The sequence below is a fragment of the Chinchilla lanigera genome, unplaced genomic scaffold, assembly GCF_000276665.1.
Source record: "Chinchilla lanigera isolate Chin_1 unplaced genomic scaffold, ChiLan1.0 scaffold00045, whole genome shotgun sequence".
NCBI lineage: Eukaryota > Metazoa > Chordata > Mammalia > Rodentia > Chinchillidae > Chinchilla > Chinchilla lanigera.
In genome coordinates, this window is record NW_004955446.1 from 4201827 (window position 1) to 4228764 (window position 26938).

A 26938-nucleotide genomic window follows, 5' to 3' on the forward strand; every position below is an offset into this window, starting at 1 on the left:
AAAATAATATGTGAGGTAATGCATATGTTAATTAGCACAATTTAGCCACTCCACACTGTATACATATTTTAAAACATCATATTGCATAGGATAAATATATACACTTTTTATGTCAATTTAAAATAACTAGATCTTTAAAAAGTTTCTTGTTTTTCTCCCAGAAGTTACTTTCAGCAACTCGAAGGAAAAAATACACTTGTTTTACACTACTTTAAAATAAAACCTGATGATAGCAGGAACTCACCAATGTAAATAATCATTACTATTCAAATTTTCATTAACTTTTTAAACAGAATTAGCATAGAAATACATGATCAAAAGCAATTTTTAGGTCTCCCTTCCCACAATAGCAACTACATCCTGTAGGCAGAAAAAGTAAACTGGGGAACTGAGGAAATTAGGAGACAATCTCAAAGAGGGTTAAAATGAATTCTGACTCTGTCTTCAATGCCTATTCTTTCTCAATGACCTATTTTAAAGATCTTATTTATTTCGTCAGGTAATAATAACTTCAAAGGAAGAAGAAACAAAAAATATATTTTAAGTGTTTTAAAAATTGTATAAAAGAACCTGGCTAGTTGAAGGATTTAGCTGCAGGAAAAAAAAAAAATCAACCCACTAAATATACTTAGTGAATTCAGTGTAAGAAGTTCCACAGCCAATTCAAAACTGTCTGCAAGCAAATCTAAAAATGAACATCAAAGGGGATGTAGGAAAATTACATCACTAACTGAAACTTCACATAGAAGATCAAAGCAGCAGCAAAACTGCAGCAACTAAGTAAAGCATCAGAAAAAGGGAGGGTGGAAGGAAGGAAGTGAGGGAAGAAGGAAGGAGGAGGGAAGGAGAGAAGGAGAAGAAGAAGGGAGGGAAGAAGGGAGGGATACATGAGAGTACAGTCCTTTAGGAACAACGCTGGCCAGACAGCTAGTTAGGTCTGGGGCTCAACCTCTAACTCTGTTTGATGGTTACTTTATGTGGCAACCTGTCTAGGCCGTGGTGACCAGTTGTGTTGTCAATACCAGTCCAGACATGGCTATGAAAATATTTTAACAGTTAAATCAGCAGGCTTTAAGATTACCCTCCATAATATGAGTGAGACTTATCCAATCAATTGAAGGTATTATGAATAAGACTGAGGATTGCCAAAGATGTAGCAATTCTGCCTCAAGGCCGCAACACAGAAATCAGACTGGAGTTTCCAACCTGGAGACTTCAGACTCATTAACTATTCCTTGTGTCTTCAGCTTGTTGGCCTACTCTGGATATCTTGGACTTGCCAGTCCCTACAATTACATAGGATGATTCCTATAAATACAATGATAGCTCAGCTTCCTCTCCCACTCCTTGATTAAAAATAAGAGATTTTTAGGAGCAATTTAAGCTATTTTCTTACCCAAAGTAGGAATCTCCTTGACATGACTGCTAACTGGTCAACCCATCTCTCACACCTAAAAAGAGTTCTCTGTCTCTCTTCTTTGTTTGTTTGGTTTTTTTGGTTTTTCTCCGGTACCAGGAACCGAACTCACGACCTTGCGCCTGCCAGGCAGGCGCTTTTGCCGCTGAGCTAAATCCCCAACCCCTCTGTCTCTCTTCTTAAAATGACTTCCATTACTGGAAAATTTTCTAATTAGAGATAAAAAAAATCTATGTATAATTTCCAACCATACAATTAACATTAGTTCTATTTTCTAGAATACAAAAGAACTATAAACCAGTCCTTTTATTAGACATACTATATAGAGTTTAGTTTTGCTATAGATTGGAAGGCAGACTAATGGAAGATAACAATTTGATATCAAAGATATCAATTTCCTAATCCCCATAATCTGTGAATATGTTATATTACATATAAAAAGGGACTTTGTAGATATATTAAGGAATCTGAGATGGAGAGGTGATCCTGGATTTTCAGAGTAGGTCCAGTGTATGCACAAGAGTCCTTATAAGTAAAGAGAAAGGTAAGAAAGTGAATTTCAGGATGACAAGAGAAAACTTTACCAGTTATTGCTGGCTTTTATGATGGAAGATGGGTCATGTCAAGGAATACAGCCAGTCTCTAGAAGTTGGAAAAGGGAAGGGAATGGATTCTCCCAAGCCTCTTGAAAGAAGGAAGCCCTGTTAATATCTTGATATTCAGCTCAGTGAAACCTGTTTCAGATTTCTTTTTGTTGTTGTTGCTGTTGTTGTTTTTTTCCGGTACCAGGCATCGAACTCACGACCTTGCGCTTGCCAGGCAGGTGCTGTGCTGCTGAGCTAAATTCCCAGCCCCCCTGTTTCAGATTTCTGACCTCCAGAAGTATAAGAAACTAATTTTGTTTTACTTAAATATACTACATTAAGGGCCATATTTTAATAGTTATACAAAAATAATCAAACATGCTAATGTCTTTAAAATTATTAAACAGAAGCCACTAGATATATAAGTAAAGTAAAAGTGTGAGCAATTTGAGGCAGTAGAAATGTTTTATAAATTAGACTGCTTAACACTTCGGACAAGTCTGTGCCAGTCGCCTGGCAGAAACTCCTCACATCACGGCCATCACAACCTTCCAATCTTGGGGAAAAGTTTAATTTCATAGGATTAAATGGAACAGGGCAAAACATTCTTATTCATTCTGAAAGTGGTGAATTTGTCTACTAGTGTACCTTTTCTGGGTGAGAAAAAAGCCCTTCTACAATTTTGAGTTTTAACTAAAAATGTTCACCTGCAATGAAAGAACTACTGTACCAGTTTGATCACTACATTAAAATCTTTCTACTGAGATACTCTTAAACAGACCTCCCATTTAACTCATTTCATGAAAACTACTTATCTATAAGTTTTTACTTGGGAAATATTTTCTAGCATTTCTATATAAGTTATATGTTGAGGATTCACAAATGAATGTTAACCAATACAGACATCTGAATGAGACTAGTATTTAAAAAGCAATATGAAATGATCTTTCAGACAAGAACCCTTTACATATTTATAGTACAAAATCATATCTTCATTTGGGTTTTACTTTGCTAGTATATATTCATTCCTCAAGCAGTCCCTTTGAGATGTGGTTTTTGCTATCAGCCATATCCTCTTCATCATCCTCCCTTCCTCTAGATACATCTAGTTTGTTAATGTCTTTCTTAAGTTCACTGAGAACCAAACAAAGTGATGCAAATGAGACATAAATAATGAGAGAATGTTAAATCCCTTACTCTACAAAACTTACTTTTAATGAAACAACTAAGATTAATTAAGGCTATTTATATATTCAGCTGATTTCACTGAATTAAAGTGCACAATTTACATGTGTTCTTATTACATTTCAACTCACTATTTAAAAAAAAAAATCAGGCATATGTTGACAAAAAGCCCCTGTTGGGCAGAACTATTCAGTTAGCTATAAATCTAATCCTAGATCACATTTCTTCATGTTTCCCACAAAAATATCATGAGAATCTGACAGTGTGCTTTTCTGAACCCAAGACATGATTACTATGACATCCCCCTATCATGCAATCCTATCAAAAAGGAAATGAAGTCAGTCTGGCAAGTCACTTAAACAGATTCTCCGTTTCCTCATCTATAAAGAAAGGAAGTTGGACTAGATCCCTTTAAGCTATAAAATTCTATGATTCTAAGGAGATTTTATCAGGTAGTAGAAAGATACTGAAATAAATAAAGAAGGAAAGCTAACCCATGTGGGAGAGACACCATGTCATGAATAAATAAGTGGGGTGAAGGAGGTCTGTAATCCCACACTGATAATCCATAAACCAGAAGAGACTATCTTATTTCTCCTCTCACATAAAGTCTCAATTCAAACTTTACCACTTATTAATGTGTGATCAGTCAGACAAGTTCTGGAATAAAGCTTAACAGGATGGAAACACTGAAAAAGGAAACTTGCAAATGAATAATGAAACAATTATACTTAGCCCTTTTAATTTCATGCAAACGCTGAAGCTGAAAATTGTTTCTAGTCATGAAAGGACATATATATGGCTTTGGTGTGAGTTATTTCATACATTTAAAAACAATAAGGCTCAATTTTTAAGATTGTAATGGTAATACTTTTGTGATAGTTAGTCTAACCTTCCTTTTTCACACCAACATTTCATTTTACCGAAAATGTAGAATATATCTGAGGTATGCTCATAGTCTGAAGAACTGTACATCAGCAAAATAAACAAAAATACACTTCTGTTTGGCTTCTTTTTAAATTTACTTCATGTACACTAGCACAATTTTCTTTCTTCTATGCCAGTAAATGTCAACAATTTTTTTTGCTGTTCTATTTTTCTCAAAAGAAACTACTCACTTGTCCATTATATAAAACAGACAAAATAGCTAACTCTGTAGGCCAGAGATTCCGCAATGTGCTAAGACCCACTTGCATGTAGAGGCTATTAGTGGGTCATAATGTACAAGGGTACACACATGCTCTCCAAGGCTGCTCAAGCTATTATCTAAGATCCTCAGGAAGGACACTAGGCCACTTGTGCCAAGCATCTGGTCTCCTACTTCCAAAAGTTGAGCTGTTGCAAAGGTTTTATGACCTCCCTTCCAGATTGCTTGGGCTTAGGGACAGCAGCTTCTACATAATCAATATGATCTTATTGCAGACAGTTTGGTACTTTTTTATCCTTCTGAGAATAAAATCCCAATTACACAGAATATTGTTCTATTTTAAGACACCTGACCTTCTCAAAGACATTTTTCAAGATTGCATCATGTACCAAAATAAGGACTATCCATATGCTTATCTCATGATCCTAACTGACATGTATTTTTTCCAGGTTACAAAATGGAAAATTGAAAGTCACAAAGACTAAGTTACCCAAGGTCATGAAGTATCAGTAGAAAGCAAAGGTTTCCGCATAAATTTGTATAAGCCCAAATTCAAGCTATTTCTATGCTAACACAGTCACTCAAAGATGACACAAAAATCTATTTTCAAGGAGCTTGCAACTCAAGACGCTACAGAATTAGTAAGGCACAGAGAGCAAAGTATATTGTTGGAATAGACTGAGAATACAGTCATATGTTCCTTGTATAATAAAGCAAAAAGGATGTTTCAAAGAGGCAAATGCATAGTAATATATGAAAGAAAAGGTTAGGTTAAAAAAAAAGAAATGTTAAAAAAACTGGAAAAGATAGGTTTTTGGATGTTGAAAATAAATATGATTTTGACATCAACAAGTGGAATGGGACATTTCACGCCAAGAAAAGAACATACAGGCACACAAAAAGGAAAAGACAAAGCACATACACAGTACAGCAAACCAGGCAGCATTTCCTATTTTTCCCAGGTATGAACTCCAGGAGAATTCATTAAGCATACAGCTTCCCAGGTCTTTTACTTAGAAATCCTAATTCAGTGGGTTTTAAATGGGGCCTAAGAACCTCATTTTTAAAAAAGCACCAAAGGCGATTTCATGAATAGGGAAGTTTAATAAGTATTAGGCAAAGGGGAAGAGTTGGTGAAGAGGAATCACGAAAGCAAAGAGTGGAATTAAGAGGCCAAGGAATGAAATATATATATATATCCCCAATAGCGAGTAATGGTAACATCTTAAGCATTAGGAAGGCACTCTGGTAGCCAAGAGCGGAAGGAAAGGAAGAGAATGGAGATGGGAGACCATTGTGCAGATTGCTGCCAAGCATGGACTAGAAATAGGGAGGGCCTGAACAAAGGCAGTAGAAAATTAAAAGGAAAAAAAATTGAGATATTTCTGTAATGAAAACTTGCCAGGACAGCACAACTAATTAGGAAATAGAAAGAAAACTTACAAATTGAAGTATGGAAAAGAAAGATGAAGAGTTAAAAGCCTTGGCCAGGGCTTGGGTAACTAGTGAGATATTCACACAAAGATATCCAATAAGCAGCTAGGGAAAAGAAAAGTTAAGGTGGCTAGAGATATGGATATATGACAGTCATTTTATCAAATAGCACCATTCTTTAAAGGGTCAGATAAGAGAAATACAATGTTATGATACTAAGATAATCATACTGATTTGATAATGGTCTATGAGTTACAATTTTCTTGGCAGAGGAAGGTTTCATAGTTTTTCTAAATTACTTGAATTGTGTCTCAAGTTTAACAGAGAAAGTAAAGAATAACTGCCATTGTCTAAGTAGTATCCTTTCACACTACAGTTTTACAACAAACACAAACTGCTTTTGGAGTATAAGTTACAATATTCAATATAATTTAAACATATTTTGTACAATAGAAAGCAGCAGAAAGAAGATGTTTTAGGCATTTAACACATACTGTTGTTACAAATAGAAAAAAACTCAAACTGATTTCCTAGTGAAGTACAAATCAAAGCAATTGTGAACAAAAGTTACTTTAAATAAAAAAATTTAGTTTCAACAAAAATATTCATAAGACAACTCCTTTCTTCCACCTCTACTTTCTACAGCCACTCAACCTACCACCCCAAATCCTCTAAGGTTAGGGGTGGGCAGTGGGCTAATTGCACTGATCACTGCTGCTGAAATTCCGTGTTACCAGTGAAATTTCTAAGCAGCCTTTTAGATGGCTTGGGCTTGAGGAAGACAGCATCTGTAGCACTCATCATTATATTAGAGACTTAATAACTATAAAAACCTAAGTCCAAAATTCTGACTTCATTACTTCTTATGCACACATTCTGAAACAACTGATTTCACCTCTCTGAGCACTGACTTTTTTTTATCCATGCAACAGGAATGACATATGTATAACATGGTTCTTGTAGGAATTACATTACACAAAATAAATATTTAGCACAGTTAGAAGATGAGAAAATAAAGCACTATAACGCAGTATGATAAGTGTTTTGATGGCATAGACAGATTATCACAGAAAGAAGTATCTAGCTCAGCCTGGGTGGGAGTTCAGTAAAGGAAAGAGGCAGAGGTAACCATGAGGTGATAATGGAGTTAAATATTAGAGAAAAGCAAAAAAGTAATGAGAGAGGAGATGGTACAAAAGAGACAGGGAGAGAGAAAGAGAGGGTGGGGAAGGAGAGAACATGGACTGGAAGGCACAGGAATGCAAGGAAATTTGACATCAATAAAACTCTGCTAACTCCCAAATTTAAAATTTGTGGAGTTGCCCATGCACAAATACACTTACAGAATCATGACATACAGTGAAGCTTTCATTTTGATAAGGTACAAATTTGAATCATGAACAAGAAAAACTGATACATTAATATCTGAAGATGACTCCCGAGATATCAAGCTGTCACAGTAGTGATGTTTATAAGGAATAGGGAAAGGTTTTCATGTAAAAATAAATTTAGTTTTGAGATCTAATATAGAAATATCTCAGGTCATTTTCAAGAAAATGGATCAAACTAAAAGACTCTCATGTTAAGTAAAATAAGCCAAAATCAGAAAGTTCAATATTGCCTTTTGTTTCTTCTATAAGAAACCTAAAGTGGAATAAATAAATAAAACAAAGGAGAGATGACAGGAAGCTAGAAGGCAGACTGTTGAAAATGGGGAAGGGGAAGAGGGAGAACGCAGAAGGAAAGGCACAGCAGGAAAAAAGGGCTGGAAATGACCAAGATTATGTTATATGCACTGTACCAATTCCCCAAAATGAACATCACTATTCTGTATTACCAACATGCTCTTGCAAAAACAAAGAATCCAGAAGAAAATTTCAGCCTTAGCTCCTAGAGTTTGGAATGCTGATTTACAAGTAGGCAGTAACTGATTCCACTCTATCAAAGAGATCACTCAAGGATACTACAAAGTGCAAGAAAAATTATGACCAAATTACTTCTTTTTTTTTTTTTTGGTTTTTCTCTGGTACCGGGAACCGAACTCACGACCTTGCGCTTGCCAGGCAGGCGCTTTTGCCGCTGAGCTAAATCCCCAGCCCCTGACCAAATTACTTCTTATACACACCTACTTTAGCTCACTTTTAATGCAATGAGTATAAATAGAGAGATTACTATGTGCCCAATATTAGCCTCCCCACACCATGTTCACTAATGAGCACAGCACATGGACAAAGGAGTAAAGCCCAGGGTAACACTAAAGTGCTTTTAAATCAATGGTATGATGAGTACTGCTTTAAAAAGGTAGGTGAATGTGTTAAGCAAGACAGGGAGGAATAGGTTACTCAGTTTTAATTAATACGATAAAATTTGTGAACTTAATCATTTAGGTCTCAGTACTCACTAATTTTCAAGCAAGGAAAGCACAGCAGAACTTTGGGGAGTGAAAACTTCTGAAGATGATTTTTTTGGAGAATAAATACCAGAATTTGCTCCCAATAACGGTAAGACATTACTGTACGTATTTCAGCAATGAGTGAAACTGAGGAAGACCACAGAGTGGCCTACAGGAAGGACTGGTGGAGTAAAACGCAGGAGGGAACATACTATTCAAAGACAGGGGTTTTATAGTTAGACATGGGCTCAAATCCCAGCTTCAGCTATTTACAAGGTATGTGATTCTGAGTAAATTATAACCTATCTATACCTGAATTTTTTCACAAGTAATATAACAATAACACCCATCTCAAAGGACTGTGATGAGAATTCAGCAAACAAATTACACAAAAATAACAGTAAGATGAATATAAGTGTTTTGGTCTGTGATTGTTTACTGTAATAACGGTAATAATAATCATCATCTAGCAAACCAAACAAATATCAACTAAAATCTGAATCATAAAGTTGAACCATTCAAAAAAATCTTCAAATCTAGTTTCAACTAACAGAAAAAAATGGAAAGATCTGTCAGGTATGGTGACACATTCCCATAATCCCAACACTCGGGAGGCTGAAGCAGGAGGATCGCTGCAAGTTCAAAGCCAGTCTGTTCATATAGAGAGTTCAAGCCCAGCCTGAACTACATAGCAAGACTCTTGTGTCAATAAACAAAAACAAAACACAACAAATGCCAAGATTAAAAAATAAATAATTCAATAATTTTAAGAGGGCAAGTCAATGTAGAAGTTAAAAATATTACTAATCTCCAATCACTTTACAAAGCAATTCAGTGTACACTGACTAAGTGCATATCACAAGAAATGTGCTAGTCCGGATATAGCAGGAACAGGAGATATAAAATGAATAAGAAGTATATTTTAATCTCTTATAATTCAGAAAAAAGGCAAATTAGCGATTACCTGACTAACTCGATTTACTTCCTCTTCTTCTTCCTCAGCTTCTTCTCCAAATGAAAGTAAACTAAAATTTCTGGTCAAAAAAAGAAGGAAAGGGACAAATAAAGAAACAAAGGAAGGACAAAAAAGAAAAAGAAAGGAAAAAGAATAAAATTTTAAAATTTGGATTAAATAAAACTCAAGCATCTTATTTTTAAACCATAAAATAGAATTTACAAGAATACATTCTGATTAAATAAAAAATATTACTTAGCCTTCAGCAGAAGTACACTAAAGATCTATAATTTTTAGCATAGAATTTAAAGCCCCAGATCACCACTAAAATATGATCAAAATCCATCCTGAGCAATACTATTAAATGCACTAAGTCAGGCATGACTAAAATAATTAAGCTTTTGATATTTATCAAAACTATTAACAAAATGGAGATTTCTGAAAAACTAATAAATATATAGCCCCAAGAGCACTACAAATAGGAGCAATTAATCCCGTGTTTGTCAAAATATATCTTATTATTTTAAAATATTTTAAAATAAAAAATACAAAATTGTCAGACCTAATAATAAAAAAGCCCATGGGGGGAAAAGTGAATTTATCTGTTCTAATCTTCCACTATAGTGATGATATACTGTAAATGAATAAAGTGACAGCAACCTTTCATCTACAGATAAATTAGTCAAAATAAATGAATCGAATAATAAAAGAAAAAAAAAAATATATAGCTATACAAGAAATTACTGTGTTTTGCTACAAACCATCAACCACTCTTTAAAGTGTCTGGCTATATTTGACAGTATATAAAAGCAACTTAATTTATTTATTTTAAAAAATATCAAGGGAAATAACTAATATGTACTAAATACCTACACTACAGGGTATCTCATTTAATCTTGATACCAATCAGGTGTTATATTTATTAAAATCTCCATTTTACATAAGGCAACTGAAGCTCAGAAAGATTAATAAGCCTTGCTTCTTTTTACCGATATTTTTCAAGATTCCATTTAGAAATATCTGAATCTAACATTTATAAATACAATAAAATCTCTAAAAATGAGAGTACAATTCAGTAAACGAGTAAGCTGAAATCTAACTTTGTACTATCCACTTTAATTAAACATATTATATTAATAATGTAAAGAATACTGTCACAAAATGCTGAAATTTATTTTAAAAAGAAATGCCTATTTTTTGGAAAACTATCTTAGAGATAATCTAGAATACTGAATGAAACAGCTTTATTTTAAAGAATATTTATGACGTTATTTTTCATAGCACCAAAAAAGAAGTGAAAAGGCTAAGAAATTATGAAATCATACAGTATGCATATTAAAATATTCTTTATATTGTTCTCTATTTTAAATTAATTTAAAAACAAGCAAAAAACAAGTTTCTCAACATTTACATAAATAGTTGATATAATTATAAAATATTAACGTACTTGATAAGGACATCTGACACAACACATTTGTAGCTTAAATTTAAGTTATATAATGGACTTAAATATCAATGCTCATTTTTTAATAAAATCACACATTTAAAATTCCAATATCTCCAATATTCTCATTGTTCAACTGGACTTACCCTTGCTACTAAAAAATTATTATAAAAGAAAATAAAAGAAACTAAATTATTGTCATTTCTCAAATGGAAGAAAAATCTTTATACTATGATTACTTTGTGCCTTTGGGTTTCAATTTCTTTACTTCTTCTTCTGGTTTCTCTTTTTTAGGCTTTTTAATTTCCCTTGGAATGATGTCATCAAAAGGGTTAAACAAAACCTACAAAAAGAAATAGTTTGAAAATATTATTTCATGTTTTAAGTTTCACAAAAGTTAAAACCAATATTTAACTGCACTGATATAAGTGTCTATATTTTTCCCCACATAAATATTCTTAACATAGTGACACATAATATTGAACAAAGTGATTGCATTTACTTCGGGGCCTCCCAAGAATCTTCTGTGCTATTACACAAAGGATACTATAATTTATGCCAACTTTATAAAAGGAGAAAATATTTAGGAAATTTTAAATGATACAAACTGAGATGTTTTGACTCCAAAGAATGTTTTGGTTTTGAAGGATATTGCTTCTTCAATAAAGAATAACTCTTAAATTACCTATAAAGTCATTTCTTTGGGCTAAATAAACATAACTGCTTTAACTTTTTATCACAAATTGAGGTTTTCATTCATTGGATTATCATCTAAAGCTTCATTTTGAAGTTTAAAACTTTTAATTAAAAAAGTTCTAATCAGAAGTTGTACCTAAATACATAAGTGGTATTATTAATATAACATTTATCTAATAGTTTAAATATGAATAATCAGTTTCTCTTAAATGACAATTTAAACTCTACAGCTCATAATAATCAAGTTTCTACCTCACAACTTTTGATTTTGTGTGGATTTCGTGGTCTTTCTTCATCATCAATGTCTACTTCTGTCAGTCGCAGCATATTATATACTGTATCCCCAGTAACCTATCAATAAAAATATAAAGTATGACTGTAAATTCTTGCATTCATCCTTTCAATTAATAAAGGACTTTCAAAATATTTTTAAAATAATTAAAAGGGAATTTCATATTATTGCATAAGAATATACACATTTATAATGCAAAAAAAACTATTTTAAGGGAGAAAACACAGATAGGTTCAATCTCTCAATAATCTTTTTGAGAAATTTTCAATATATACTGAATAGCAGTTTTTACTAAAGACAAAAATATAATGCCAAATAATCTCCCAAATGACAAATTTTCATTCAAGAACATAAACAAATTTAGACTAAGAGTAAAATAGGATAAGCAAACCATAACAATATGATAAGGGCTTTGCACACATTATTTTATTTAATCCACACAAAACCCTAAAAGTAAGAACTCTCATCATCCTTATCCGATAAGAAAATAGGCTCAAGGAAGTTCTAGTACTAAGAGGGTAGCTTTTCCAACTTACAAGCACTAAGCTAAATGTTAGGTCTAATGTTTACATTATATGATATAAATTGTAAAAAGTGGTATAGAAAGGTAACTTAAATAACATTTTAAAACACTGCATCTCACGGTGTTAGAGTGATTCCTTTAACTCAGCATTTTTCAAGATTTAAAAACAGTATCAGTTTTTCTCTTGCACTAGATTAGTTTCTCCCCTTTCATCTTCACAAAATCCAGTTGTGCCTATGAGAAAACAACTCTTACTGAACCAGCAGAGGGAGCTGATAAGCTAGTGATGTCTAATCTGTCTAAGAATTAAAAGTTACAGGAATATATTTATGAAAGGAAGAAAAGTGAAAGAAGAAAAGCTTCGGAATCCTTTTATAAAACGACTTGTTGAAAACTCTATAGATAGAACATTCTCTGATAGGACATCGAAGGTGAAAAGGATTGAAGAAGTACTATTCAAAGTAATACTGCTAATAAAAACTCTCAATGTCAACAGTTTCCACTTTAAATTTAAGAGAATTTATCGCTAGCAAACTTTAAGCTAGTGAACATTAGTATCTAAGTGTGCTTCTCATAATATAAAAGCAACACTGGCTGAGTGGTATAGTAGCTAATACCATGACATAGAATTTTAAAAAAGGGAAACATTACTGTCATAACAAATGACTAATTTGAAACACAATAAAGAATTCAGTTGGTCCTTCATAGTTCATTATAACAGGAATATAGTATATTCCATCATTTTTGAAAGTAAGAAGTAAATATAGGGGACGTTTTTATGAAGACAGGTCTTACAAAAGTTGACCACATATATCATCACACAAGTGTAGAGAATAAAATAAAACCAATAACTAGACCATAGATTTAAGATAATTGCACACTAACCTTTCCAAAGATGGTATGCTTGTTGTTAAGTTCATCTGCTCGACCGAGGGTAAAGAAAAACTGGCTGCCATTATCATGAGGACCACCATTTGCCATGGCAACCAGGCCTCTCCGATTAAAACGCAACCGTGAGTGAAATTCATCCTGAAGCATAAAAAATTATTTAGTGAATGTCCTCAGCTGTAAGACACTTCACATTCAGACATAGATAAAGCTGGCCAGCAGGTTCCCACACAATTTCTAACAAAAAACACTGAAGTTTATTAAAACTGATTTTTAAGTATAAATAAATCTAATATTTACTATTTGTTTAATGTTCAATAAACTTGAACTTACGACATAAGTATCTGCAAAAATATACTCAGCAATGAATATAAGCAGCCTATTTTATGGAAAGCTGCTTACTTACACACAGGGAAGAGTTCAAAGGGGAAAAGATTTCTAAGACTCTTTTTGCTATTCTCATCCATTAAAGTCATCTAAACTTTTAAAACCTTGTAGTATTTCTCCAAGAAATCAAGTTTTGATTCAAGTCTTCAACTAACGCCCCTTCCACCTCATTCTAAATATCACGAAACAATTACTTTTCTCTTGTTTTTGAATTCAAATAATCTATTATGATAGTATCCATGTAAAGTTGAATTTTTTCTGAACTGGCACTGGGCCCATCTGCCAGTTTTCAAAAGAGCAGGTGCAAGCCTTTCTAAGATGGATTTCGTGTTTTAATAGGGCCACAACCAATTCCTTAGTCTCCTAGTTAACAAAGCATCCAGACATGACACTGAAATCCATTTATAATGCTGCCATGTTATATAATCAATGATTTTCATAAAAATTACATATCCTTAGTAAATAATTATTAATAAATCTGAACTCAATTATAATTCTGCATACTGTGTTAAAAACGACATAACTGAAAACTCAACAGGATAACTGTATTACCTCAAAATAACAAAGCAAAAATCTCAAGGTAGGAGAAAAGTACCATAAAGAGCTATTCTGTGACATCAAATAACAGAACAAAGGAATGCCTGCTATGAGATGGAAGCTCTAAACCAAGACATCTCTCCTTGGTAATATTTAAAATACTTTAACAATGATACCTAAGGTTTTTTTTTTTTTTAATAACCATGTCACACTTCTAAAGCCATTATCATCTAGAAATTAAAGGAAATAGTGACATGTATATATTTTTCTCAAGAATTACACTCTGACCTTGTTCTAATCCATTATAATGAATACCAAGTTTTCCAGACTAATAGTAAATTACTAAATAGTAAATTTACTAATAGTAAATCAGACTAATAGTAAACACAACTTTTAGCTTCTACTTGAACCTACTGTTTTTGCTTTTTAATTTTTTTAGTACTAGAGACTGAATGGAGGGTCTTCACACTGAGCTAGATCCCCAGCACCTTACCCCTCACACACTCTTTTAAAAAAAAAATTTTTTTTAAATTTTGAAACAAGGCCTTACTAAGTCAGTCACTAAGTTGCCCAGGCTGGGTTCAAACTTACAATCCTCCTGCCTCAGCCTCCCAGAGTTTTGGGATTACAGACAGGTACCAACTAATTTCTCAATTACAATATTAACTCTTTTTCTTCCTAAATCTGTGTTGGCAGGTGAGAAATCACTGACCTATTCTTGACTCATACACCTTTTTCTAATGTTTTTGATACATCTTCTTTCTCCCATTCTCCTTGTGGTTTCCCACTGTTGTGTGCATTTTGCACTACAGAGATTTGTTATGTGTTATTCTGTGTAAATTCTATGATGGGTGATTGAATTGCATTTCCTCAAAACTTTTATGCTGAAGCCCTAACCCACAATGTGACTACATCTGGATTGTAAGCAGGGATAAAGCTGAAAAAGGTGATAAATGTTAGATGAAGTCATAAAGTGGGGCCCTATTCCAATAGGGCTCATATCCATTTAAGAGGAAGACTGTTACATGCAAACCAGGAAGAGAGACCTCCCAAGGAACCAAAATGGCAGACATCTTGACCTCGACTTCCCTGCTTCCAGAATCATCAGAAATAAATTTCTACTTAAACCACCCTGTCTGTGGTTATACATATTTGGTTACAGCAGGCCAATCAGATTACTAAAGATTTCAAATACTGTTTAAATAAATTGTTTTAAAATAAAATAACATATATAGTATTCTAAACATGTTTTATGTTCACTGAGCTGCAAAGATCAGATACAAGTCAGGTAGTAGGAAATTTGTGATGTAGCCTTTTTTCTGAATCACACATTTTTCACTACCACCTTTACCGCCCCTTAAATTCAATCTAGCATAAAAACTTGAGATAAGACAACTTAGAAAGAATGCTTGATAGGGTACTGCTCTTATATCTATATAACCCTAGATATTGACAGATAACTAGTTTTGAATACTAACATGAATTCTTTTTCAGCTTGTGTGGCACATTATTAAGGAATCCATATTGATTTACGATAACAAACAACAACTGTTATTATTTAGTCTTACCTTAAATGGGGCTCCATATATAGATTCCCCACCAGTCCCTGTGCCAGTAGGATCTCCCCCTTGGACTATAAAACCAGGAACAACTCTATGAAAAATGGTGTTGTCATAATAAGCTGAAAATATAAAGAATAATTTATCAATTTATAAAATTAAATTTACCCATAGTCATCAGAGTTAATATACAACTAGAGTCACAAGATTTACTTTCCAAAGTACTTAATGGGCTTCCAAACCAAAACCTTTCCTTCTCTATTACTGAAAAATTTTTTTTAGTTTTCAAAAAGCACACATTTCTACAGAAACATGTTGGTAGCTTTTTTTTTTTCTTTTTAATCTTTGGTATTCTCCCAAATATTTTTGTTCATCACAACTGGGGTATACTACTGATATCTAGTGGGTAGAGAGCAGGACTACCACTAAACATCCTATGAGGCAAAGGACAGTTCTCACAGTAAAGAACAACGAGCCTGAACATCAATAATGCTGAGGCTCAGAAATCCTGGGAGAGGATATCTTATTTCCTCCGTCTTTCTCTTCTTCCCACAGAAAATCAATTTATTAATATGCAAATAATATACAAACCTATAATATATCAAAATTATTTATTACTTATAGGTCTAGCACCATTAATGCAATCTCCCCAAGAAATTTGAGGTATAAATCAAACAGTATGAGCACTTAAGTCTAATTAAAAATTTTGAGATGATAGGGGATGGGTAAATGGGATGAAATTAATCAAAATATGTTATATGCATGTGCCAATATACCAAAATGAATCTCATTATTCTGTATAACTTATATGTAACAATTAAAATACTACGTTTGTTAGGTAGAAGAAATTTAAATTTTAAAGTCACAAACCTACAAGACAGACCATATATGATCTCCAATAATACTTAATGTCTGAAACCTAGAATCATTAGGGAAATTCCAGAGGAGAAAGAAGTTAATTTCAGTAAAACAGAAACAGCATCTCAGTGATTCAAAGCCAAGCAAAGAATTTGACAGGGGATAATTAATTAGAGTTTGACTGAAGGAGCGGGTTTATATTAAGAAGTAACAAATAATGACCAACATCCATAAGAAAAGATGTTCAACATCATTAGACATTAGGGAAATCCAAATCAAACCCAGAATGAGTACTATTTCACACCCACAAAGATGGTTATCATTTAAAAAGAAAACTTAAAATAACAAGTTTTGGTGAGAGGATGGAGAAATTGAAAATCAGATATTGCTGCTGGGTTTGTAAAATGGTGTACAAAGTTAAACACAGAATTACTAGATGATCCAACAGTTTCATGTCTAATTATAGGTATCCAAAAGGATTGAAAACTTAGATAAATACTTGTTCATAAATGTTCATGTCAACATAGTGAGTTCACTAAGTATGTATCACTAAATTACATACTTCAAAATGATAGTTTTAGGTTACATAAAGTTCACCTCAGTTTTTTAAAAATTCCTCTAGGTAAAAAGAAAGGAATTATTTTATCTCACTGAAGTTAGTTTTGTACTTACATTAGGTAAGTACAGGGAAAATATACATAGACTATACACTCTACCTTGAAACAAGTGCTGAATAAGCAAAAACTATAATTATCATTGCAAAAACAGACAAATAAAAACAAGCAGCAATAGAAGTTAAAGTGAAACCAATTAGTTATTAAATGTAGTCAGGACCAATCACATGTTGGGAGTTTCAATTTATGGAGAAAAAAGTGTTCTCTGATGTTTTCTCCAAGCTGCAGAACTATCTAAGTCTAGATTTTGTATCGTATAGGATGATGTGTTCACTATTTAAATTTTCTCGAGTTGAGCCTTGCATTACTTGCAACTGAATTCAATGACAAATATACATAGGTATCCATTACAGCACAGGCATTGCACTGATAGAATTACTGACATAATTCATAATGTAATTATTCCACTGGCTTAGGGGTACTTCATAATTATACTTTTGAGAGATAACGAGATATAAAATGTACATTTTAAAAAATGTAATCTGTAATTTACAAATTGTACGGAGCACAGAGTACACTGCAAGAAGTAGAAAGGAATATGAGGTGACTCTTTGTTTAAAAAAAAAAATCCCTTCTTCCAGGAAAAAAACTGTTAGGGCATACTCAGCAGAGCTCCTCAGGCCAGACAAGTTCCACATGGTTACAAACAGACTATACACATCAAGAAATGTAAAAGTATCTCTCCTAAATCGTAAGTAACCATTTTGTAGAATAACACTGTATTTAGCATTCAGGAGTTGTGGTCTTGTCTTATGGGACCTGTAAAGCAATAAATTCAATTTTCCTACTATAAAACCAATAATATAAATCAACTCATGGGATTGTTTTAAAGATTAAATAAGATCATAAAATTAGGTAAGATGTAAAGATTAAATAAGATCATTTAAAAACTTTCACATTAAACACAAATGTAAGATCAGACTTTAAAATTTTCACTCAACAAGCACATAATCAAATGTGAATATAAAATTTACCTGGTATACATCAAAAAATAGAAATACTCCTTTCAACTCAGAATGTGCCATCAACTAACATGATCAGATTAGTTTTTTTCAAAAGGTTACTCTAACTCCCAGCATGGAGAATGGATTGGAAGGACACAAGTTGGAGAAAGAGAAAGAAAGAGATTATTGTTCCAAGTTCAAGTATTTTGGAAGCAGGCTCTAACACACCCAGATATATATTACATGTGAGAGACGGGAGACATGAAAGAGGTCTTTATTACTCCTGTTTCTAACTTTTAAAACAATACCATTCTATTCTTTTCCCCCTACTTTAAATTTAGTTCTTGTTGATGTCAGCCTTTTTAAGGCTTTCTTTATAATTTTCTCAATCATAATGCATAAATAGATGCATAAAATTATTATAGTACTATATATATATAAATGAGTATGAATTTTCTATAGTCTGCACACCATAATTTTGTACTTTACTATAACTAGAATTTCCAATTTCCACAAATTTCTACTATTGTTGTTATCTATTAATAATTGCTATTGAGCAATTTATACATGTCTTTATAGCATATTAGGTATGTGCCATACTAGATTTTGCTGTTTGCAATGTTTATTTTTTTCTTAAATCTTTATGCATCATCCTCACATAAGTATTTTGAAGAAAGAATCTTTATTATTTCATTATGCACACTCACATCATCCTTCTAAATGTTCTCCACTACTGGGAAAAAAAATTAAATGCACCTGTAATGTGAAATGAAGTTCTATTTGACTGCTATGGTTCTGGTATTTCTCATTACATTTTTATTTCTGGGTATACAATGTAAGGATATTGTGACATATTTTGATTAATTATACATCTAGGTCAAGTTCTTATACAACTTTATAGCTGTATTTTAAAATCAGCTATACGTGTTTCTTCTAGGATTTTGTATTTAATTTTATGTGTTATCATTAATTATTTTTATCTATGTGCTCATTTTGATAGCACATATACCAATATTTATCTAAAGCTTACTTTGTGATCAGTCTGCCCTATTTACGTCATCCTCACCACTATTTTGTTAAGCAAGTATTTCAGTGTCATAAAAATTATTTTAATCTGTGGCATACTAATATGTGGGTGTATCACTTTTCCTATAAAAATTAATAAACTGTTGTTAAAGGAACAGGGTATAAAAGATAACTAATGAAGAACCAACCAAGAAGAGAAAATGTCAAAGTAAAATAGTGGTAAAGAAGTGATTATTTGCATAAATCAATTTTATGCTTTCCTCACAATTTGGAGGAACTAACAAAAATATCAAAGCTAACAAGCTTCCTTTTGCTTCCCTTATATGATAAATATTTACCCTACTTTTTAATCTGACCATCTTTTAAAATTTTCCACTTATTTTAAATGTTCACTTAACTTTACTACAAAGACACAAAACCTAAGATTGAGTCTATATAACTTTGGTTACATAAACTTTAACTGTGAACATTATTTTAGTTGAAGGCCATACCTGTGGCTATACTACCACTTTCTCATGCTTTTATTCATTTGCTTTTAAGCCACAGAAACTACGCTTTGTTGCTGTTACACTGATATGAGTGTTACAAGAGCTAGTAACATGAGAACTTGTTTAAATTGTAAAATCAAAGTATTAAAATAGGGTTCTCTGAATTACACATTTTGTTTCCCTTGTAGGGACTGTGTGTGACTGAACTACAGTCACACATCCTAGGAAAGTGCTCTACTACTGAGAATGCCCCAGTCATTGAATTTAAAACCTTGACTTTACTAATTTAGAACTATCTTCATTTAAGTCAGTCTTCTCAGTTTTCTTGTTAACCTTTCCAATAATAATTCAATCTCATACCTGTTCAATTTGAGAATTGCTTTGGTTTATTATTCTTCTATTTTTTTCTTTCTCCTTGTATTCTTATAAACTGAAGAATAATTTTTGTTGTAATTGAGTTTCTTCATCATCTAACATAAGAACTCATTTTTTCTTCACTGTCATATTATACCCAGATATATCTGTTTTTTCCATTCACCTGGTCATGGATTGCAATTTACCATTCATTCTTTCTAATGCTTTTATAATTTTACTCTCCTCCTATAAAATTTGAGCTTTTGATTCTTCAAAACTTCTTACCAGAAACAAGTCTGACTTTTCTGTGCCTCTTGTGTTTCTTAGCTTTGTTGACAGTTATTTGAGTCTCCCTAACTAAACTACCTGTCTGACTCTATTTCCTTCCTGCCTGCCATAGCAATTAATAATGTTCTTTGCAGATGTCTTCATCCCCACCCTCTGGTTTTTTTCCTTAAATCCTTCCCCACTTGTTATCTGTCTACTTATCTATTTGGAGAGCTCTGGCTATACCATACTACTGGATTTGCTCATGATCCAAAAGACTGCCTTCTGATACTCAAATAATGTTGCCTGTCTCCAAAAATCAGGTATAACTTAAGAGAACAATGTTCTGCTTTCACTGGAGATATTAAAAACCATATTCAATGCACTTTAGAAGCCAACAAAATGCATTAAAAATGTTTGGAATGTTTAGTTCCATAAAAGAATTTCAGAAACAAAATACCCAGGTACATGTAAAATACTGCAGTTTTTAACAGAAAAATTGTTACTTTATGACCCAAATCTAAAAAAACAACTAGAGATATTGATAATACCATCAGTGAATATGAAATGGAAAGTTTTGTGAAGAAACTGGAAATTTTTTTCTTTTTCTGATTTTGTGAGACACGGTCTTGCTATGCAGTTCAGGCTGGCTGTGAACTCACTATGAGCCAAAGCTGGCCTCACACTTACAGCGATCCTCTTGCCTCAGCCTCTGAGTGCTGGGACAACGGGCATGTGCTACCATGCCTAGCTAAGACACTGTAATTTTGAACAGACAGTAAAACATGAGTAAATACAAATTTTAAAAAGGGAAGAGAAAACATACCAGTAAAAAGAAGAACTAGTTTAAGGATAAGTGTGGGAGTGGAAGTGCAAAGGAAATGCTCAGGAACTGAAAGTAATGACCAACTGTAAATATATGCTTAGTGAGATGAGAAATAAAGTTGGAAAGCTAGGAAGCCAAGCTGCCTGAGGCTTAAAACAGCAAATGGATGGAGGGAAAAGAAATTAAGATGAAAGAGAAGAAGACCAGATAGGAGGCAAGTACAGTCAGGTGAAATTACAATAGGTGAAAATCAATGCAGTGTGGGGGAAAATACTGGTAAATTTGATTTCGCACTGGTATGGTTACAGTTAACAATAGATATTTTCAGTAAAAAAAAAAAGTCCACTAAGCAATAAGAAAAATTAGTGCTAAGAAGTGAAGAGCTGACTGGAGCTGCAAACATGATAATCATTTAGATGGAAGTAACAATAGAAAAAGGTGTAGATAATGCAGAGCTAGAGGTAATCTTAGGGAATACCTAAATGTAAAGAATGCAAGAAAAAAGTACAAGCTAGCAAAGGATATCAAAACTGATCACAGTATTATCTGTTGAGAAAAAATTCTCTGTTAAAATTATATAAGGTAGGTGCTACAGTACATACTTGGAACTGCAATTACTCAGGTGGCTGAAGCAGGAGGAATCACAAGCTTGCAGCCACCATAAGCAATTTAGCCAGACCACGCTATGTGTGAGGACCTAGGTTCAACCCCCAGCACCATAATCAAGCAAGCAAGCAAACAAACGAACGATACCTTCCAAACACAGCTGGATGAAATTTCTGCAAGCTTTTGGAGCTTCTTTTGACCACAACTCTATGTCAATATCTCCAGCAGTAGTTTTCAATAAAACCTGCAAGAAAATAATACATCATTGTACTATAATACCATTTTCCTTGAGAATTACTGGAACTTCTGTAGCATGCAGTAATTATCTTTCACTTTTGGAAGAAATAATTTGAAACTTTGGCCTTGGTTGCTATACTCACCAAAATCTTAAATATTTACTACAGTTCACTGTACATATAGATCACGCGACATACCATTTTCAGAAACAGTTTAGAATTTAGAAAAAAAAGGAACATTTTTAATCACAGAAAAAAAAAAATCATTCATTCAAAAACCAGAAACAGGTTCTGGTGGGAAGAGAAGGATGAAGAAAAAAAATAAAAATAAAAACCAGTAACATAAACTTGTAATCAAGTTTCTGACTCCAACCTTCCAATAAAGTTGACATAGCGCATTCAGAAACTAAAAAAGCAGTGAAGCCATCACATTATGATGCCGTAAGACCACTTTGCAATTACTCATTTACAATTGCCCGTTTACTGTGTCATAACATTTAAAATGATGCTGTTCCTAATTTACAAATAGAAGTGAAAAATACCTACATGTGCTAGATTTTGAAATAGTTTCTTTAACCCTTAAGGAAATATAAACGAATCAGAAATAGAAGGATGCATAGTTTTCTCAATCCACTGCAGATCCTTTACGAAACAAAAAAAGGGGCGGGGGGGGGATGTTTGTTGAACATCTCCCAAATGACAGCTTCTCTGCCAGACACTTTACAAATCTTATCCCATTCAATTCTCACACACAAAATACATATCATTACTGCCATTTTCTTATGAAGAAACACGGACTCCCAGACAAAGTATCTTTATCCAAGGTCTCACATTGAATGATTTCAGCTAACAGCCATCTGGCTACAAAGATTATATTTTTTCTATATCAGAACACTGCTGCCCTATTTTCCATACTACACTGGTAAACAGTCCTTCAAGCTCTAAAGTCCTGCCCTGTGTCTCAGAAAAAATCCCCAGGATTGCCTGGGTCACAATTTATTTGAATAGGGCCGCAGGTATAGCTCAGTGGCACAGTACCTGCCTGGCAAGCACAAGGTCCTGAGTTCAACCCCTGGCACCAAAGAAAAAAAAAAAAAGAAGAAGAAGATTCGAATAGTGTACAATACATAAATCAAATGCAATCTTGTATTGGCCAAACTGAGCAAGGGTAACCCTAACCTTAGATTAGCTTCGCATGAAACAATATCAAAAAGAAATATTCCACACTGGATGATGAAAAACCAAGGCAACTTGATTCACATTCTCCTGGGAGGCAAACATTTTAGATAAAGAGAGGTTGGATAATGCCCTTTATCTAAGAATGAATCTGAAACAACACTAATGTCTTCTGGTTTTCTACTAGGCCTGAGGTACATGCCAATCTCAAAAATGTATTACACCTAAAAAGACAGTGTCCTGTCCTACTTTAGTATTTCCTTGTGTACTTAAAATGAAGCACTGTTTTTTAAAGGCAACCTAGACATGTCTTCTTTTCTTTGTAACTCTAAAGCAATGATCTCCAAACTTTTTCTAAGTGTGTAAACTCATTATCAAAAAAAGGAGGTGAAGGATAGACAATGTAAGGGCTTGAAGCTCATATGCCCAAAACACGCAGACTTAAATATACTAGTGGAGTACTACAATACTCCACTAGTATGTATAAAAGTGATAGAAAATAAAAGCTTTATAAGATTATAAACACAGAGATTTGAAATAATTCTAATTATTAATTATTATTAATTATTATGATGATCAATTGTTATTGAGATATAATTCACATAAATTAGAAATTTCACCATTTTAAAGTGAATAATTCAGTGGCTTTTTTTTTTTAGTAATTTCACAGAGTATGCAACTGCTGCCATGAGTTCCGGAACATTTCATCATCCTAAAAAGAAACTTTGTAGCTATTATCAGTCACTCTCCATTTCCCCTACCCTTAACCTTGGCAGTCACTAATCTGTGTTCTGTCAGTATGGATTTGCCAACTGGACATTTCATATAAATGGAATCATAGTATGTGCCCTTTGTCTGGTTTCTTTAGGATACTATAATATTGTTATAATGTTGCTTTCAAATCACAGAGGTCTGTCTTCTTGCTCTATGCATTCAACAGTTAAGTGTTTTGAAAAGACAATCAAGAGTATAAACAATGGGTTTGCACTCTTATGGGTAAACATTTCAAGACAGATTACCACCAGCAGTTATAAATAGTATCTGTACTTCAAACAACCTTCATAATAATGTCTAATTTTTGGACAGACCACCAACGCTGAAGTATTAGCTCTACTATTTTCTTGCTGTTTTCCTTCCATGTGGAATTTGTGAGATCTGGTTTAGTGCAACTGGGTACCGTGGTCTGTAAATTCGTCAGCCAGTCAAGAAAATTACATCATGATGCAAAAACTGACCAACCAAGTGACTAAACATTCATGATCTTTTTACATATAAAATAGCACTTAGACAATGAAGGAGAAAGCAATACAAATATATGTGGATTTCCTCCCACTGGATGGTTTTGCACATCTCCTGAGATACACACTCACTGGCTTAGCAGCCACTATTCTAAAGAACAAGTTACTGCCTATCATCCCTTATTCCACAGGCTGTGCAGTCAAGCTTCCCAAATTCAAATACTGATACTTCTGATTACTAGCTTTTTCACATGGGGCATGATCTCTTATAGCTCTGTGACTCAATTTCCTTATCTAACCACAGGGACATCTGATTATTATTCTAATTATTGAACTTTTCCTGAGCACTGTAGATTAACAACATGTCCATCCTACAATTTTCTTTTCCTTCCTTCCCTCCAGTTTATCTCTCACTCTCTCAGCCGCAGGTAATTTAGAAAAGAAGAATGCATATATGCTTGGGTCACCTTGCATACTAGAGTTTCTTAATCTTTTATTGATAAACTATAGAATTACTAAAAAAGGACATGGTTCCTTCATCTGTTGGCCGTGATCATTTCTTCAGGCCTTGGTGGCTCTTTTTTGTAAAGCTTCCACATAGGACAATGTATTAACAATTTAGGTTAAATGATCAGAAAGTGTAGAAACGTCATCTCTAATGGATTACCTGCTATGCTTAAGAAAACTTCTATCAAGTGCTACATTTTTGTGCCTTATCCTTAAGTGCCAGTGTTACAACAAAATAGCACATTTATGAACAGCATCCAGTGGTCAACCACTGGTGTCATATGTCAATTACATCCCAAGTTGATACTATTTTATAGGTAACTAAGTTAGATAGATATTAATGTCTATGTCTATGTCTACATAGACTGTATATTAATGTCTACATTACAGTATATATACAGTATATATACAGTATATATATATATACAGTATCAAAGAGGAATAGGGCTCTCAAGGATGTCAGCACAAAAATGAAGAAATCAGAATTGTAGCTGGAGGCGCATTTGAAGAAAGCCACATCTCAAGACAAAAGATGCAACGGCCAGCTCTACATGCCTCCTTAAGGGATAAACAACAACCTGAGATTATATTACAATTAGCACCAGTTGGTCCAGAAAGTCCAGATAGCTATCAGTTGCCCAGGTGGGTGACCAGACCATCTGGACCCATCCCTTTCCAAAAATGCCCTTTTTCCATGTACCCTTGCCATGTGCCTCATTTCCTTATCGGATCAATATTAGTTAAGCAACTACACTTTGTTGTTGTTGTTTTGAGACTATGCAATTCAGGCTCACTTTGGAGTCTCTATGTAGCCCAGGATAGCCTTGAACTCACAGAGATTCTCCTGCTTCAGCCTCCAGAGTGCTAGGGATTACAAGTGTGGGACACCATGCCTCGTTTAGTAACTATACTTGTAATCCTATCCGGTTGATGGTAGTTTTACCCACATTATACCCATGTTGTACCTTTGCTATATAAATTACCCCTGACAAAGGGCCTCAGTGTTCATTTGGGAATCCTCCTGGAAATCCAGGAGTTATTTTTCTGTCCTTATTTCTCTCCTAACTTCTTTCTTTGGTTCAGAACTTTATTCCTCCATGTTGTGAGACCATTAACCTGGCACATTTGACATCTAACAGGTTAGGACTGTTAGTTCTCCTATATCAGTACTATGCTCTTTGAAGGGAGGAATTTCATCAAATTTATTTCTAATGTTTCTGTATTATAATCTGCCTATGTACTTATTAGACAATGAAAGTACTAAATAAACATTCATTGGGCCAAGTTGTTACTGAATCTCCTTTAAATTCCTTCCAAGCTAAAATCTTTGCCATGCTCTATTGAGCAGAATTTTAAAGCTTTAGTATCTTCAATCACCCTTATGCAAAAAAATTTTTAAAAAAAGGTTCCAAACTGTTTTTGGAAGAAAACATAAGATAGTCCATGCCTTATGTTCCCCTCAGGCCATTTCTGCTCAAAAGAAAATATTCACCACAACCTGTAATTCCACATTAACTTGCATAGATATTTGTTTAATACATATTTCTCTCAACTAACTCCATGTAATAAAGATAATGTTGGATTTCTCTTCCAGTATTCCCCTGGCAAGTGCTAGGTCCTCAATAAATAAGTGATGAATGAATGACCTCCTATTCAGAAATTTATCACTGTTAAAACTTTTCATCTATATGACTACCTCAAATCATCCTCTAGAGCAGCCATGTTCAACCTGAAGCCTGCCTTTTCCCCCACCTTTTAAAAATGTTATAGTAAAAATATAAAAAGGAAGTAATATTATTACTTATATGTAGTAATAACATTATGTATTTCACATAAAGACAATTCTTCACTCAATAAAAAGGGGGGGGGATTCTTTGGAGTAAGACAATTAAATCTGCCCTTGGCCAATGGCAGTAGTATAACTTCAAACTCACTGATGTTTAATACTTTTCAGAAGCTAAGAGAAATAAAGTACTAATTCATCCCCTACTATTCTTTCTTTCAGTATGTATTTGAACTCTTCGTACTATGTGTTAAACACTCTTCTAGATGTTTGTCTCTGGCCTTATGTTTGTAATTTATAAGAGGAAAAGAAAGAGAGGATACAATAAACAAATAAATAATGGACACTACAGACAAACTAAACAGGCTAAGAGGACCAGGAAACACTAGGATGCAAAGTATGATTGAGGCTACTTCACAGAAAGTAGTAAGAAAGCCCTCTTTACATGTGAGCAAGTAAAACAGCACACTAGAAAGAGGTACAAGGGCTGGGTATATAGCTCAGCAGCACAGCGC

At 33.5% G+C, this 26938-nt stretch overlaps 1 protein-coding gene across 2 annotated transcripts in view; it reads right to left on the bottom strand.

Moving 5' to 3' along the window:
- The window catches only part of Cwc27 (CWC27 spliceosome-associated protein homolog), a 197952-nt gene that overhangs the window by 169334 nt on the left and 1680 nt on the right, over positions 1-26938 (bottom strand). For both annotated transcript variants that reach the window (XM_005392634.1, XM_013518444.1), the window contains exons 2-7: positions 21631-21727; positions 15450-15562; positions 12955-13098; positions 11507-11605; positions 10798-10901; positions 9124-9193 (exon numbers count right to left, since the gene is read on the bottom strand). In XM_005392634.1, coding sequence (XP_005392691.1) covers positions 9124-9193; positions 10798-10901; positions 11507-11605; positions 12955-13098; positions 15450-15562; positions 21631-21727 — 627 coding nt within the window. The remainder of the gene's footprint in view (positions 1-9123; positions 9194-10797; positions 10902-11506; positions 11606-12954; positions 13099-15449; positions 15563-21630; positions 21728-26938) is intronic.